At 46.3% G+C, this 17,178-nt stretch overlaps 1 protein-coding gene across 1 annotated transcript in view; it reads left to right on the forward strand.

Moving 5' to 3' along the window:
- The window catches only part of LOC140395958 (pericentrin-like), a 401,239-nt gene that overhangs the window by 340,409 nt on the left and 43,652 nt on the right, over window positions 1-17,178 (forward strand). Inside the window, 2 exon segments of the mRNA XM_072483987.1 lie at window positions 477-751; window positions 2,318-2,417. Coding sequence (XP_072340088.1) covers window positions 477-751; window positions 2,318-2,417 — 375 coding nt within the window.

Here is a 17,178-nt window from a genome sequence, read left to right on the forward strand (position 1 = left end):
AGGGGTAGATGAATTCTTGTTAGCAAGGGAATCAAAGGTTATCAGGGTAAGTCGGGAACGTAGAACGCAAAACGCTAAAAGATCCACTGTGATCTTGTTGAATGATGAAACGAGGTGCCGATTGATGACCTCTTATTTATTATGTTCATATAAATCTTGGGTTAGGCCACAGCTAGATATTGTATCCAGTTTTAAAGCTTTGGACAAGGGATGAAGGGGTGATGTGAGGGAGAACTTTTTTTTTTAATGCAGCGAGTGTTAATGGTCTGTAACTTGCTACCTACAACAGTGTTAAAAGTGAAAGCAAAGAATTATTTCAAAAGGATATAGGATAGGCACTTGCGGGGAAATAAACTTGCAGAGCTACTGGAGTAGAGCAGGGGAATAGGACTGATTGGATTGCTGTACAGAGAGACTCTAAACATCATGGTTGCAGCTGTTCTTGTACTTTTTTTACTCTTTCGACTCCGAAACAGCACGAGTTAGAATTGCAGCACCAACGTGATCAACAGCAGATAAGAGAACTTCAGAAGATGCTTGCAGACCTAGAGGAGCAGGAACGCAAACTTCTGACCCGCAAGAGGCAACGAGGAGAAGTTGAAAGTATCCTGGTGAAATGCAACCAGAATGGTGCCACCCATGGTATGGAAGGCAATACAGTAAATATCCAGCAGCACCAAGAGAGCACACAGCAACAATTCCTGCAGTTGACTGTTCGGCTTAAAGAATTGCTTCACCGATCTGAACACAGGTATGTGTTTACACATGAAAGCAAGAGTATCTATGTGGGAGTCACTAAACTAAACAATTTGGGTGGATTGGAAGCCCATAGTAAGTTTTGCTTTTTACGTAAATTTATCACTTGTGAATATTGTACTGGACCATATTTATCCCTTCATAAAAGGCACTTGACTAGGTCGTGGTCATTCATCTCATTGCTGATTTTAGGATGCAAATGTATGCTGTATGCAAATGCATTTAAAATAGCTCATTTTCTATAAAGCCAATAACGAAGACAGTTCAAAAGGAAATGAATAGGCTTTCAGGCAATTGTTTTTAGCGTATCTTCACACTCACACTTTTTCTACCCTTGGGGCAAGTGACAGAAGGATTCCTGAACTGATTATCAATCTGTTGAACCGTGATGAATGCTCCTTCTGTGACCAACAAGTCCTGACTTTAGACTTGAACCCAAAGCTGATCCAGTGGTAGGGATGCTACCACTACACCACAAGACCTCCTAGACAATTAATGAAGGGGTGTATACATAGGTCAGAGGCTGTATATAAATGTAATTATTTTCCCCTTCCCATCATTCTTTTTATCCTACTTCTCCTTCAATCCCTACTTTCCTCTTTTCTTCCATCTTTCCTTCACTGGTTGCACTGAACTATCGATAAGTTTCAAAATTAAAGGGAAACCTTTTCTGTAAGTTGGAGAATAGAGAAGCACTTCCTGTAACACCTGTATGCAGCTCATGTTTTTCAAAAATAACGTGAAAAAAACATTTCAGCACATGTGCCTTCTGTGATGAATGTTAGAAATTGTCATATTTTGGGTTTTTTGCAATAATGTTATTGAAACCTAGGTTAAAATGCATACAGACAAGTATGTCTGCTGGAGCTGTGATTAAACGTGAGGTAATCAGAGTTTTGCAGAGGAAATGTTTTGCTAATAGATATTAAAAAACATTTTATGGGCAATAGGTGGCGCAGTGGGAAGCACAGCTGCCTCACGACGCAAGGTCCCAGGTTCGATTCTGGCTCTGGGTCACTGTCCACGTGGAGTTTGCACATTCTCCCCATGTTTGCGTTCACCCCCACAACCCAAAGATGTGCAGGCTAGGTAGATTGGCCAGGCTAAATTGCCCCGTGATTGGAAAAAATGAATTGGGTACTCTAAATATATTTTTAAAAATCATTTTACCTCTTTGCAGATAAAGAGAGCTAATGTAATGTAACAGTTTACATCCGGCTAAATAAGTCAAGGCACATCTTGTAACATGAAACAAAAGAATGCTGTGAGATTTGAGTGCAACTGGTGTAGCTAATGGGAAGGGCCTGGTTTGTCTGGACAAAGGAGTTGCTTCCAGGACGAGCAAGATGAGATTAACTGTAAAACTATTTCTTTGTTGCTGATGTGGTTAATTCTGTGCTTAAATTAAAGTTTATTTTAATATTAAATGTACTTATTGGCCAGTGTTATCACTCCTAGGGTGTAGTAGCTTTTCCTCAGTTTTACAAAGTAAAAATAGTTGGGTTCTCATCCGGGATGGTAACATTTCAAATAAACCATGTTCATCTACTCCTCTTCTTAGGGGACAGGAAGGTCACGTAAAGACTGAAGATATAAGAGACCTGTTAAAGATCCTGATTGAGTCAAACTATGATTCACGGCAATTTCTTTCTAGCATACAGGTAAGTGAGGTTAAAAGCATCCAAAAGTGAGTGACTGTTGAGATGGATAATGTGAGATGTCTGAAAAGTTGTCTCTGATTTCTTCCCTATTTGTCAATGCAAACCAGAATTGGGCCATTATTTGAAGGGCCAATCAGCAGAAAAGTGTTGACTTTGAACACAGTAAGTCTCCAAATGAAGCAAAGCCCATATCCCGAAGTCTCTATTTTCTGTCTGTACTGGTAGATTACCTCATATTCCTCATTTGCTATTCATTCACTGTTGCTGGCTCAAAATCCTGGAGCTCAATTCTTACGTCAAACCATTTGACATATTTAATTTATCTCAATGGCTGCCCTTGGTAAGCCCATTTAGGAACATAGGAACAATTATTTCCAAACGTCTCCTAATTTGGGGGAGATGATGTTATAGTGGTAATGTTCACTAGTAATCCAAGCTAATGCTCTTGGTACATGGGATAAAATCCCATTATGCCAGCTGGTGGAATTTAAATGCAAGTAATGCAATCCAGAATACGAAGTTAGTGCATTACTGAGACTATCATTTATTGTAAAAAACCTATCTGGTTGATTAATGTCTGATATGGGAACAAAATCTGCCATCCTTAGCTGGCCTGGCCTTCGTGTGACTCCAGATCCACAACAAAGTGGTTGACTCTTAACTTCCCTCTAAAATGCCTCAGTTCAAGGGCAATTGGGGATGGGCAACAAATACTGGCCTTGCCAGTGACACCCTCATCACATGAATGAAATTTAAAAAGTAATCTGGACTTAACATATCTTCACATCCTCTTTGACGAGATTCCAGAGGGCTGGAGGATAGCCAATGTTGTTCTCTTGTTTAATAAAGGAAGTAGGGATAATCCAGCAAATTACAGGCCAGTGAGCCTGACATCAGTGGGGGGGAAAGCTTTTGGAAAAGATACTGGGGGACAGGTTATATGCACATTTGGAGAAAAATGGACTAGTTCGTGACGGGCAGCATGGTTTTGTATGGGGAAGATCATGTCTCACCTGCTTAATTGAGTTTTTTGAAGAGGTGACAAAGAAAATTGATGAGGGAAGAGCTGTGGGTGTAGTTTATGTGGACTTTAGTATGGTGTTTGACAAGATCCAACATGGCAGACTGATACAAAAATCACACAGGATTTGGGGTGGGCTGGCTGGATGGATACAGAACTGCCTTGGTTATAGGAGACAGGTGACAAGGTGTTTTTCAGAATGGAGATCTATAGCTAATGGTGTTCCGCAGGGATCAGTGCTGAGACCTCTGTTGTTTGTAATATATATAAATGATCTGGAGGAAAATGTGGATGGTCTCATTAGTACATTTGCGGATGACACGAAGATTGGCGGAGTTGCTGACAGTGCCGAGGATTGTCAGAGGATACAACAGGATATAGATTGGAGACTTGGACACAGAAATGTCAGATGGAGTTTAATCTGGACAAATTTGAGGAGATGCATTTTGGAGGATCAAATCTAGGTATGAATTATACTGTAACGGCAGAACCCTTAGAAACATTAACATAGTGAGGGATCTGGATGTGCAGGCCTACGGTTCCCTAAAAGTAGCAACACAGGTGGCCAATGTGAAGGCATATGGCATGCTTGCCTTCATCAGCCGGGGCATTGAGTACAGGAGTTGGGAAATCATGTTGCAGCTATATAAAACCTTGGTTATTAGAGTACAGTGTGATTCTGAAATTGGCATTGGACTGAAAGTCAGAATCAAATTTGAAAGAGAGCTGGCACAAACACAAAACCCTGAACTGTCTCTTCTGTGCTGTGAACGTTCTGTGAGGAGTGGTGCAAGATCGTTTTTTAGACAAGCGGAGGCAGTACGTTGATGTCCCTCCCCTTGTGGGGTCAGTAGGGCCACTGTTCCTGTTGATATATATTAATGACTTGGACTTCAATAGAAAGGACATAATTTCAACGTTCAATATATAATGGCAATGAGGACTTCAGGAGGATGTGGACAGATTGGTGCCAGATGCAGTCACATGGCAGATGCAACTTGATGCAGGGAAGTGTGAAGTGATCTAATTTGGAAGGCGCAATGAAGAGAGGCACACTAAACAATATGGTATAGTTTTGAAGGAGGTGTGTGCAAAGTGATATGGATTTATGTACACATGCTGGCAGAACGAGTTGAGAAAGCTGTTTAAAATATACATTAGATCTTTGGCTTTATAAATTGAGGTGTGGAATACAAAAGTAAGGAAACCATGATGAATCTTTATAAATCAATGGTAGGCCCCAGCTGGAGTGTGTCCAAGACCTTAGAGAGAGTGCAGAGGAGATTTTCTAGAATGGTCCAAGGAATGAGGGACTTAAATCAAGAGACTCAAGATTTTCTCCTTGGGCAGAGAAGTTTAAGTGGAGATTTAACAGAGGTGCTCAGGATCTGAGCGTTTTTAATGGATTAAATAGGAAGAAACTGTTTTCACTGGCAGGAGAGTCAGTAACAAGAGGAAGATTTAAGGAGGAGGCAAAATCCCTTTTAGTATTCATGGGGCGGACCGCACCGCGTCATCAAGCAAAGCGAAGGGTGAAGGGGTTTGCCTCCTCGTCAACTCCGCCTGGTGCTTGGATGTGGCGACCCTGGAGACCTACTGCTCCCCGGACCTGGAACACCTGACCGTGAAGTGCCGCCCATACTACCTTCCACATGAGTTCACTTTAGCCATTATCACAGCGGTCTACATCCCACCTCAGGCAGAAGTGAAGGCTGCGCTGGATGAACTGTACTCAGTTATAAACAACAACGAAACCCAGAGGCCTTGTTCATCATGGCCAGGGACTTCAACAAGACCAACCTTGAGTGTACCGCCAAATTTCCACCAGCACATCTCCTGTCCCACCAGGGGCGACAACACTCTTGACCACTGCTCCTCAAAAATCAAGGGCGCCTACCGTTCCATTCCCCGACCGCACTTGGAAAATCAGACCATAAGACGGTGCTCCTTCTCCCGGCATACAAGCAGAAACTTCAGCAGGAGAATCCGGCCAAGAAAGTCGTACAGTGCTGGTCTGAGGAAACCGAAGAGCTCCTACATGACTGCTTCGAGACAGTGGACTGGTCCATATTTAAGAACTCAGCGACAAACCTGAATGCATATGCCACCACCATCACAGACTTCATCAGCAAATGTGTGGATGACTGTGTGCCAAAGAAAACAGTACGTAAGTCCCCCAACGGAAACCATGACTTAATCGGGAGATTGACTCCCTACTGAAGGGCAGGTCTGAGGCGTTCAAATCGGGCAACCCTGACCTCTACAAGAAATCCAGCTACGACCTCCGCAAAGCCATCCGGGATGCAAGAGAAATTTTCAGACCAAGCTAGAGTCACAGACGAGCGTTACAGACTCTCGTCGGTTGTGGCAATGCCTAAGCAACATAATGGGCAACAAAGCGAAGCAGACCAGTATTTCCAGCAGCAGCGCACCCCTCCCTGATGAACTCAATGCATTCTATGCTCGGTTCGAGCAGGAAACCATCGATCCGCTGTCGAGTGCCCCAGCAGTCCAAAACACACCTATACCCACCGCCACAGCTTTCAAAGCCAGATCGGCCTTCCTGAAAGTGAACACTCACTTTAGTACTGCACAGACCCCTGTCAGTATCAACAGAGCTGAGGTGGAGATGGTTAACCGTTTCAAATTCCTAGGTGTACACATCTCCAAAAGTCTATCATGGTCCACCCACGCGAGGCTACCAATAAGAAAGCACAACTGCGCATATACTTCCTCAGGAAACTAAGGAAATTCAGCATGTCCACACTGACTCTTACCAACTTTTACAGATGCACCATAGAAAGCATCCTATCTGGCTGCATCACAGCCTGGTATGGCATCGGCTCGGCCCAAGACGGCAAGAACCTTTGGAGAGTCCTGAACACAGCCCAGTCCATCACACGAAACTGCCTCTCATCCACTGACTCTTATCTACATCATCTGCTGCCTGGGGAAAGCGGGCAGCATAATTAAAGATTCCTCCCACCCGGCTTACTCACTCTTCCAACTTCCTCCATCGGGCAGGAGATACAAAATTCTGAGAACATGCACGAACAGATTCAAAAACAGCTTCTTCCCCGCTGTTACCAGACTCCTAAACTCCTATGGACTGACCTGATTAATACTACACTCCTGTATGCTTCACCCGATGTCTATGTATTTGCATTGTGGACCTTGTGTTGCCCTTTTATGTATTTTCTTTTTCTTTTCTTTTATTTTTATGTACTAAATGATCTGTTTGAGCTGCTCGTAGAAAAATACGTTTCACCTTACCTCGGTACACGTGACAATAAACAAATCCAATCCACTCTGCCTCGTTCCTCACACCTGCTCCCACAGCAGTGTTTATCTCGAGTCTCCCAAGTCCAGTTAGAGCTACAGTCTGTCCTGTAGTATTCTCCACTTTTGTTCCTTATGAACTCCAAAGAGTCCCATGAGCCTTCCTTGTAACTTCCAACGTGCTGAATGAACATGTCACACCATATTATAATGGTAACACCTAGGCTTCCAAGTCTCACCTTCACCCTCTACCTTCCTTCCTGGTCTGAGGAGGGGGTCTCGGAGCATTCCCAGCTATCCATTCTTTACCTTGGCTACCTGCCTTCCTTTCAATCCAACTTCCTGTCTTTTTCAAAATGTTGTGGGTGATGGAACAAAGGTTTAAATTTATGGATCAGCTCTTAATCATTTACCATTAATGCTGCTTGTCTAGCGGTTTACACCCTGTGGTCTTCAGCATGGTTTCTTATCACAGAAGATAGGAAATTCCTAAATTCTTCTAAGAGAATGACGTCTCTCAGAGCCTCATAGGTAGTTTCAACTCTCAATACTCGTACCATCTAATAAAATTGTTCTGCTTAACCCTTTCAAATTTGCATTCATCTATCCTGGCTGTCCCTTACATTTCAAAGCTTTTGCCCAGATGCCTCGTGAACCAATTCATAGGACCCAGAATAGCCTTTTTTAACCTCATAATTCTTACATACCCCATCTGACAGGGAAGCAAAAACTTCCTGTGCCCGCCCTTCAATTTACTTTGCATGGTTAATGTTCTCTCTTCTTTCGGCAACTCCATTGGGTTCCTATTTTCTCAAATGCCCTTAAAAGAAATGTTTCTACTTTTTTTTCAAATTTTGGGAGGGCCTGTATAAGTTTAAACAAGTTCAAGGATTAAGCTCCCCTCTAGCTCCTGGCAGCTCCCTTTTATTTTTTTTTATTAAATATTTTATTGAAAATTTTTGGTCAACCAACACAGTACATTGTGCATCCTTTACACAATATTATAACAAGACAAATAACAATGACCTATTTTATGAACAAAAAAATGAATAAATAATAAATAACAAAAATGAAAACTAGCCCTAATTGGCAACTGCCTTGTCACAAGTAACACTCTCCAAAAATATAATTTAACAGTCCAATATATAATTATCTGTAGCAACGACCTATACATACTATACAGTATATATTAACAATCCTGAGAGTCCTTCTGGTTCCTTCCCCCCCCCCCCCCCCCCCCCCCCCCCCCCCCCCCCCCCGATCCTGGGCTGCTGCTGCTGCCTTCTTTTTCCCATTCCGTCTATCTTTCTGCGAGGTATTCGACGAACGGTTGCCACCGCCTGGTGAACCCTTGAGCCGACCCCCTTAGGACGAACTTAATCCGCTCTAGCTTTATAAACCCCGCCATGTCATTTATCCAGGTCTCCACCCCCGGGGGCTTGGCTTCTTTCCACATTAGCAATATCCTGCGCCGGGCTACTAGGGACGCAAAGGCCAAAACATCGGCCTCTCTCGCCTCCTGCACTCCCGGCTCTTGTGCAACCCCAAATATAGCCAACCCCCAGCTTGGTTCGACCCGGACTCCTACTACTTTTGAAAGCACCTTTGTCACCCCCATCCAAAACCCCTGTAGTGCCGGGCATGACCAAAACATATGGGTATGATTCGCTGGGCTTCTCGAGCACCTCGCACACCTATCCTCCACCCCCAAAAATTTACTGAGCCGTGCTCCAGTCATATGTGCCCTGTGTAATACCTTAAACTGAATCAGGCTTAGCCTGGCACACGAGGACGACGAGTTTACCCTGCTTAGGGCATCTGCCCACAGCCCCTCCTCGATCTCCTCCCCCAGCTCTTCTTCCCATTTCCCTTTTAGTTCATCTACCATAGTCTCCCCTTCGTCCCTCATTTCCCTATATATATCTGACACCTTACCATCCCCCACCCATGTCTTTGAGATCACTCTGTCCTGCACCTCTTGTGTCGGGAGCTGCGGGAATTCCCTCACCTGTTGCCTCGCAAAAGCCCTCAGTTGCATTACCTGAATGCATTCCCTTGGGGCAACCCATATTTCTCGGTCAGCGCTCCCAGACTCGCGAACTTCCCATCCACAAACAGATCTTTCAGTTGCGTTATTCCTGCTCTTTGCCACATTCCATATCCCCCATCCATTCCCCCCGGGGCAAACCTATGGTTGTTTCTTATCGGGGACCCCCCCAAGGCTCCAGTCTTTCCCCTATGCCGTCTCCACTGTCCCCAAATCTTCAGTGTAGCCACCACCACCGGGCTTGTGGTGTAGTTCCTCGGTGAGAACGGCAATGGGGCTGTCACCATAGCCTATAGGCTAGTCCCCCTACAGGACGCCCTCTCTAATCTCTTCCACGCCGCTCCCTCCTCCTCTCCCATCCACTTACTCACCATTGAAATATTAGCGGCCCAATAATACTCACTTAGGCTCGGTAGTGCCAGCCCCCCCCTATCCCTGCTACGCTGTAAGAATCCCTTCCTCACTCTCGGGGTCTTCCCGGCCCACACAAAACCCATGATGCTCTTTTCGATCCTTTTAAAAAAAAGCCTTCGTGATCACCACCGGGAGGCACTGAAACACAAAGAGGAATCTCGGGAGGACCACCATCTTAACCGCCTGCACCCTCCCTGCCATTGACAGGGATACCATATCCCATCTCTTGAAATCCTCCTCCATCTGTTCCACCAACCGCGTTAAATTTAACCTATGCAATGTGCCCCAATTCTTAGCTATCTGGATCCCCAGGTAACGAAAGTCCCTTGTTACCTTCCTCAACGGTAGGTCCTCTATTTCTCTACTCTGCTCCCCTGGATGCACCACAAACAACTCACTTTTCCCCATGTTCAATTTATACCCTGAAAAATCCCCAAACTCCCCAAGTATCCGCATTATTTCTGGCATCCCCTCCGCCGGGTCCGCCACGTATAGTAGCAAATCGTCCGCATACAAAGATACCCGGTGCTCTTCTCCTCCCCTAAGTACTCCCCTCCACTTCTTGGAACCCCTCAACGCTATCGCCAGGGGCTCAATCGCCAGTGCAAACAATAATGGGGACAGAGGGCATCCCTGCCTTGTCCCTCTATGGAGCCGAAAATATGCAGATCCCCGTCCATTCGTGACCACGCTCGCCACTGGGGCCCTATACAACAGCTGCACCCATCTAACATACCCCTCTCCAAAACCAAATCTCCTCAACACCTCCCACAAATAATCCCACTCCACTCTATCAAATGCTTTCTCGGCATCCATCGCCACTACTATCTCCGTTTCTCCCTCTGGTGGGGGCATCATCATTACCCCTAACAACCTCCGTATATTCGTGTTCAGCTGTCTCCCCTTCACAAACCCAGTTTGGTTCTCGTGGACCACCCCCGGGACACATTCCTCTATCCACATTCCTCTATTCTCATTGCCATTACCTTGGCCAGGACCTTGGCATCTACATTTAGGAGGGAAATAGGTCTATAGGACCCGCATTGTAGCGGGTCCTTTTCCTTCTTTAAGAGAAGCGATATCGTTGCTTCAGACATAGTCGGGGGCAGTTGTCCCCTTTCCTTTGCCTCATTAAAGGTCCTCGTCAGTACCGGGGCGAGCAAGTCCACATATTTTCTATAGAATTCGACTGGGAATCCATCCGGTCCCGGGGCCTTTCCCGCCTGCATGCTCCTAATTCCTTTCACCACTTCTTCTACCTCGATCTGTGCTCCCAGTCCCACCCTTTCCTGCTCTTCCACCTTGGGAAATTCCAGCCGATCCAAGAAGCCCATCATTCTCTCCCTCCCATCCGGGGGTTGAGCTTCATATAATTTTTTATAAAATGTCTTGAACACTCCATTCACTCTCTCCGCTCCCCGCTCCATCTCTCCTTCCTCATCCCTCACTCCCCCTATTTCCCTCGCTGCTCCCCTTTTCCTCAATTGGTGTGCCAGCAACCTGCTCGCCTTCTCCCCATATTCGTACTGTACACCCTGTGCCTTCCTCCATTGTGCCTCTGCAGTGCCTGTAGTCAGCAAGTCAAATTCTACATGTAGCCTTTGCCTTTCCCTGTACAGTCCCTCCTCCGGTGCTTCCGCATATTGTCTGTCCACCCTCAAAAGTTCTTGCAGCAACCGCTCCCGTTATCTCCTGCTTCCCTTTATGTGCCCTTATTGATATCAGCTCCCCTCTAACCACCGCCTTCAACGCCTCCCAGACCACTCCCAACTGGACCTCCCCATTATCATTGAGTTCCAAGTACTTTTCAATGCACCCCCTCACCCTTAGACACACCCCCTCATCTGCCATTAGTCCCATGTCCATTCTCCAGGGTGGGCGCCCTCCTGTTTCCTCCCCTATCTCCAAGTCCACCCAGTGTGGAGCGTGATCCGAAATGGCTATAGCCGTATACTCCGTTCCCCTCACCTTCGGGATCAATGCCCTACCCAGCACAAAAAAGTCTATTCGCGAGTAGACTTTATGGACATAGGAGAAAAACGAGAACTCCTTACTCCTAGGTCTGCTAAATCTCCACGGGTCTACACCCCCCATCTGCTCCATAAAATCTTTAAGTACCTTGGCTGCTGCCGGCCTCCTTCCAGTCCTGGACTTCGACCTATCCAGCCCTGGTTCCAACACCGTATTAAAATCTCCCCCCATTATCAGCTTTCCCATCTCTAGGTCCGGAATGCGTCCTAGCATCCGCCTCATAAAATTGGCATCATCCCAGTTCGGGGCATATACGTTTACCAAAACCACCGTCTCCCCCTGTAGTTTGCCACTCACCATCACGTATCTGCCCCCGTTATCCGCCACTATAGTCTTTGCCTCGAACATTACCCGCTTCCCCACTAATATAGCCACCCCCCTGTTTTTCGCATCTAGCCCCGAATGGAACACCTGCCCCACCCATCCTTTGCGTAGCCTAACCTGGTCTATCAGTTTCAGGTGCGTTTCCTGTAACATAACCACATCTGCCTTAAGTTTCTTAAGGTGTGCGAGTACCCGTGCCCTCTTTATCGGCCCGTTCAGCCCTCTCACGTTCCACGTGATCAGCCGAGTTGGGGGGCTTCCTACACCCCCCCCCCCTTGTCGATTAGCCATCACCTTTTTCCAGCTCCTCACCCGGTTCCCACGCAGCTGTATCTCCCCCAGGCGGTGCCCCCCCGCCCATCCTCTCCCATACCAGCTCCCCCCTCTCCCCAGCAGCAGCAACCCAGTAATTCCCCCCTCCAACCCCCCCCGCTAGATCCCCCACTAGCGTAATTACTCCCCCCATGTTGCTCCCAGAAGTCAGCAAACTCTGGCTGACCTCGGCTTCCCCCCGTGACCTCGGCTCGCACCGTGCAACGCCCCCTCCTTCCTGCTTCTCTATTCCCGCCATGATTATCATAGCGCGGGAACCAAGCCCGCGCTTCTCCCTTGGCCCCGCCCCCAATGGCCAACGCCCCATCTCCTCCACCTCCCCTCCTCCCCCCATCACCACCTGTGGGAGAGAGAAAAGTTACCACATCGCAGGATTAGTACATAAAACCCCTCTTTGCCCCCCACATTCGCCCCACCACTTTGTTCGAACGTTCTTTTTAATAACCCGCTCATTCCAGTTTTTCTTCCACAATAAAAGTCCACGCTTCATCCGCCGTCTCAAAGTAGTGGTGCCTCCCTCGATATGTGACCCACAGTCTTGCCGGTTGCAGCATTCCAAATTTTATCTTCTTTTTATGAAGCACCGCCTTGGCCCGATTAAAGCTCGCCCTCCTTCTCGCCACCTCCGCACTCCAGTCTTGATAAACGCGGATCACCGCGTTCTCCCATTTACTGCTCCGAGTTTTCTTCGCCCATCTAAGGACCATTTCTCTATCCTTAAAACGGAGGAATCTCACCACTATGGCTCTGGGAATTTCTCCTGCTCTCGGTCCTCGCGCCATCACTCGGTATGCTCCCTCCACCTCCAACGGACCCGCCGGGGCCTCTGCTCCCATTAACGAGTGCAGCATCGTGCTCACATATGCCCCGACGTCCGCTCCCTCCACACCTTCAGGAAGACCAAGAATCCTCAGGTTGTTCCTCCTTGCGTTGTTTTCCAGTGCCTCCAACCTTTCCACACATCGTTTCTGATGTGCCGCCTGCGTCTCCGTCTTCACCACCAGGCCCTGTATATCGTCCTCATTCTCGGCTGCCTTTGCCTTCACGACCCGAAGCTCCCGCTCCTGGGTCTTTTGTTCCTCCTTTAGCCCTTCGATCGCCTGTAGTATCGGGGCCAACAGCTCTTTCTTCATTTCCTTTTTGATCTCTTCCACACAGCATTTCAAGAACTCTTGTTGTTCAGGGCCCCATATTAAACTGCCACCTTCCGACGCCATCTTGGTTTTTGCTTGCCTTCCTTGCCGCTGTTCTAAAGGATCCACTGCAATCTGGCCACTCTCTCCTCCTTTTTCCATCCGTATCTAGGGGGGATTCCCTTCTGGTTTACCGCACAGTGTTTTTAGCCGTCAAAATTGCAGTTGGGGCTCCTATCAAGAGCCCAAAAGTCCGTTTCACAGGAAGCTGCCGAAACGTGCGACTCAGCTGGTCATCGCCGCACCCGGAAGACGCAGCTCCCTTTTAATTGCCAGTGCCTTAAACTAGAACTCGCTCTCTTTTGCTTTTTCCTCTCTCTAATTGCAACCTCCTCATTTCCATTTGAAAAAACTTTTTCTTTTTGCTGCACCCCCATTTCTTTTTGCTGCATTTCCATTTCTTGCTCCATTCTTTTTAATTTCCTGTCATGCTCGAACTGCAACCAAATTCTCTCCAGCTCAGTTTCCCCACCAGAAAATGTCTTTGATGCGACACAACTTTGTGGGCTCTCCTGTGTTTCTAACAGACCCAAGTAATAATAATAATCTTTATTAGTGCCACAAGTCGGCTTACATTAACATTGCAATTAAGTTACTGTGAAAATCCCCTAGTCTCCACATTCCGACAGCTGTTCAGGGACACGGAGGAGAGAATTCAAAATGTCCAATTTACCCAACAAGCACGTCTTTTGGGACTTCTGGGAGGAAACCGGAGCGCCCAGAGGAAACTACGCAGACACGGGGAGAACGTGCAGACTCCACACACAGTGACGCAAGCCGTGAATCAGACCTGGGTCTCTGGTGCTGTGAAGCAACATTGCTAATCACTGTGCTACCATACCACCCACCAATATTCAACCAAAACATCATAGATACTTAGAAGATAGGAGCAGGAGGAGGCCTTTTGGCCCTTTGAGCCTGCTCCGCCACTCATTGCGATCATGGCTGATCATCCAACTCAATAGCCCAAACCTGCTTTCTCCCCAAGTGCTATATCTAGCTGCCTCTTGAATATATTCAAAGTTTTAGCATCAACTACTTCCTGTGGTAATGAATTCTACAGGCTCACCACTCTTTGTGTGAAGAAATGTCTCCTTATATCTGTCCAAAATGGTTTACCCTGAATCCTCAGACTGTGACCCCTGGTTCTGGACACACCCATCATTGGTAACATCTCCCCTGCATCTACCCTGTCTAGTCCCGTTAAAATTTTATAAGTCTCTTAGTCCCCCCCTCATTATTCTCAATTCCAGCGAGAACAATCCCAAACTAGTCACTCTCTCCTCATATGATAGTTCCGCCATCCCTGGAATCAGTCTGGTAAACCTTTGCTGCACTCCCTCTAGAGTAAGAACATCCTTCCTCCGAGAAGGAGACCAAAACTGCACACAATACTCCAGGCGTGGCTTCACCAAAGCCCGGTACAATTGCAACAACACATCCCTATTTCTATACTCTAAGCCTCTTGCAATGAAGGCCAACATACCATTAGCCTTCTTTACCGCCTGCTGCACCTGCATGCTTACCTTCAATGACTGGTACACAAGGACACCCAGGTCCCGCTGCACACTCCCCTCTCCCAATTTATAACCATTCCGGTAGTAATCTGCCTTCCTCTTTTTGCTTCCAAAGTGAATAACCTCACACATCCAAATTATACTGCATCTGCCATTGATTTGCCCACTCGCCCAACTGTAGGATACCTGCATCCTCGTCACAATTCACCCTCCCACCTAACTTGGTATCATCTGCAAACTTTGAGGTGTAACATTTTGTTCCCTCATCCAAATCATTAATATATATATTGTGAGTAGCTGGGGTCCTAACACCGATCCCTGTTGTACCCCACTAGTTACCGCCTGCCAATTTGAAAAGGACCCATTAGTCCCTACTCTCTGTTTCCTCTCTGCCAACCAGTTTTCACCTCAATACATTTCTCCCAATCCCATGTGCTTTAATTTTACACAATCTCTTATGCAGGACTTTGTCAAACGCCTTCTGAAAGTCCAAATATACCACATCGACTGGCTCCCCCTTGTCAATTGTACTGGTTACATCTTCAAAGAATTCCAACAAATTTGTCAAGCATGATTTTCCCCTCATAAATCCATGCTGACTCTGACTGATCCTGCCACTGTTTTCTAAATGTTCTGCTATAAAGTCCTTGATAATGGATTCAAGCATTTTCCCCACGACCTTGATAATGGATTCAAGCATTTTTCCCACTACCGATGTTAGGCTTACTTTTCTATAATTCCCTGTTTTCTCTCTAACTCCCTTTTTGAATATCGGAGTGACATGAGCTATCCTCCAATCTGCAGGGACTGTTCCAGAGTCTATAGAATCCTGGAAGATGACCACCAATGCATCCACTATTTCCAGAGCCACCTCCTTAAGCACTCTGGGATGCAGATTCTCAGGCTCTGGGGATTTATCCGCCTTCAATCCCATCAATTTTCCCAGCACCATTTCTCTACTAATGTTGATCTGCCTCAGTTCTTCCCTCTCACTAAACCTTTCATTTTCCAGCATTTCTGGTATCTGATTTGTGCCCTCTTGTGAAGGCAGAACCAAAGTATGTATTCAATTTCTCAGCCATTTCTTTGTCCCTTATTATGCATTCCCCTGTTTCTGTCAGTAGGGGGCCAACATTTCTCTTTACCAATCTCTTTCTCCTTCACATATCTATAGAAACTCATAGTGTCAGTCTTTATGTTCCCTAAAAGCTTCCTTTTGTGCTGTACTTTGCCCTTCTTAATCCCTTCATCCTTCTTTGCTGAATTCTAAACTGCTCCCAATCCTCAGACCTATTATTTTTTTATGGCCAATCTGTATGCTTCTTCCTTGGATCGGATACTATTTCTAATTTCCTTTGTAAGCCATGGATTGGTCCTATTACCCCCTTTGTTTTTCTGCCAGACAGGAATGAACAGTTGCTGTTGTTCCCCCATGTGTTCTTGAATGTTCGACATTGTCTATCCACTGTCATCCCTTTTAAGTAACTCTCCCCAATCTATCAAGCCAACTCATGCCTCATATCTTCATAGTTCCCTTTAAGATTCAGCACCCTAGTCTCCGAATCAACTACTTCACTCTCCATCTTGATAAAAAATTCCATCATATTATGGTCGCTCATCCCCAAGGGGTCTCGTACAGCCAGATTGGCAACGATTCCCTTCTCATTACACAGTACCCAGATGGCCTGCTCTCTAGTTGGTGCCTCCACATATTGGTCAAGAAAACCATCCCGTATACACTCCAGGAATTCCTCCTCTACGGCATTGTGGCTAATTTGATTTGCCCAATCTATGTGATGAATGAAATCACCTATGATCACCGATATTCCCTTATTACATGCATCTCTAATTTTGTGTTTAATGCCATTCCCAACCTCACCACTGCAGTTTGGGGGTCTACATATGACACCCACTAATGTTTTTTGCCCCTTATTATTTCTCAACTCTTCCCACACAGATTCCACATTGTCAGAGCTAATATCCTTTCTCACAACTGCGTTAATTTCCTCTTTAACCAGCAGTGCCACGCTACCACCTTTTCTTTTATGCCTGTCCTTCCTAAAGACTGAAAACTCTGGACATTCAGTTCCCATCCCTGGTCACTCTGCAGCCATATCTCCGTAATCCCAATTATATCATACCCATTTATATCTATCTGCGCGATCAGTTCATCCACTTTATTGCAAATGCTCCGTGCATTAAGGCATAGAGCCTTTAAGTTTGTCTTTTTTATGTTGTTTGTCTTGCTCCCAATATTTTTATTTATTGCCCTGTTTGAATTTTGCCCTTGGTTTCTACACCTATCACTTTTCTTATTCACTTTTCTATCCTTTGTTTTTGGCCTCGCTCCTTCTTTCTCTGACTCCTTGCCTAGGTTCCCACCCCCGTAGCATGTTAGCTTAAACCCTCCCCAACTGCTCTAGCAAATAGTCCCAGTCCCAGTCCTGTCCAGGTATAACCCGTCCAGTTTGTCCAGGTCCCTCCTCCCCCTGAACCGGTCCCAATGCCCCAGGAATCTGAAACTCTCCCCCTGACACCATCTCTTCAGCCATGTATTCATCCTATATATCCTGTCAGTTCTACTCTGACTAGCACATGGCAC

The sequence above is a fragment of the Scyliorhinus torazame genome, chromosome 2 (assembly GCF_047496885.1).
Source record: "Scyliorhinus torazame isolate Kashiwa2021f chromosome 2, sScyTor2.1, whole genome shotgun sequence".
Taxonomy (NCBI): Eukaryota; Metazoa; Chordata; class Chondrichthyes; order Carcharhiniformes; family Scyliorhinidae; genus Scyliorhinus; species Scyliorhinus torazame.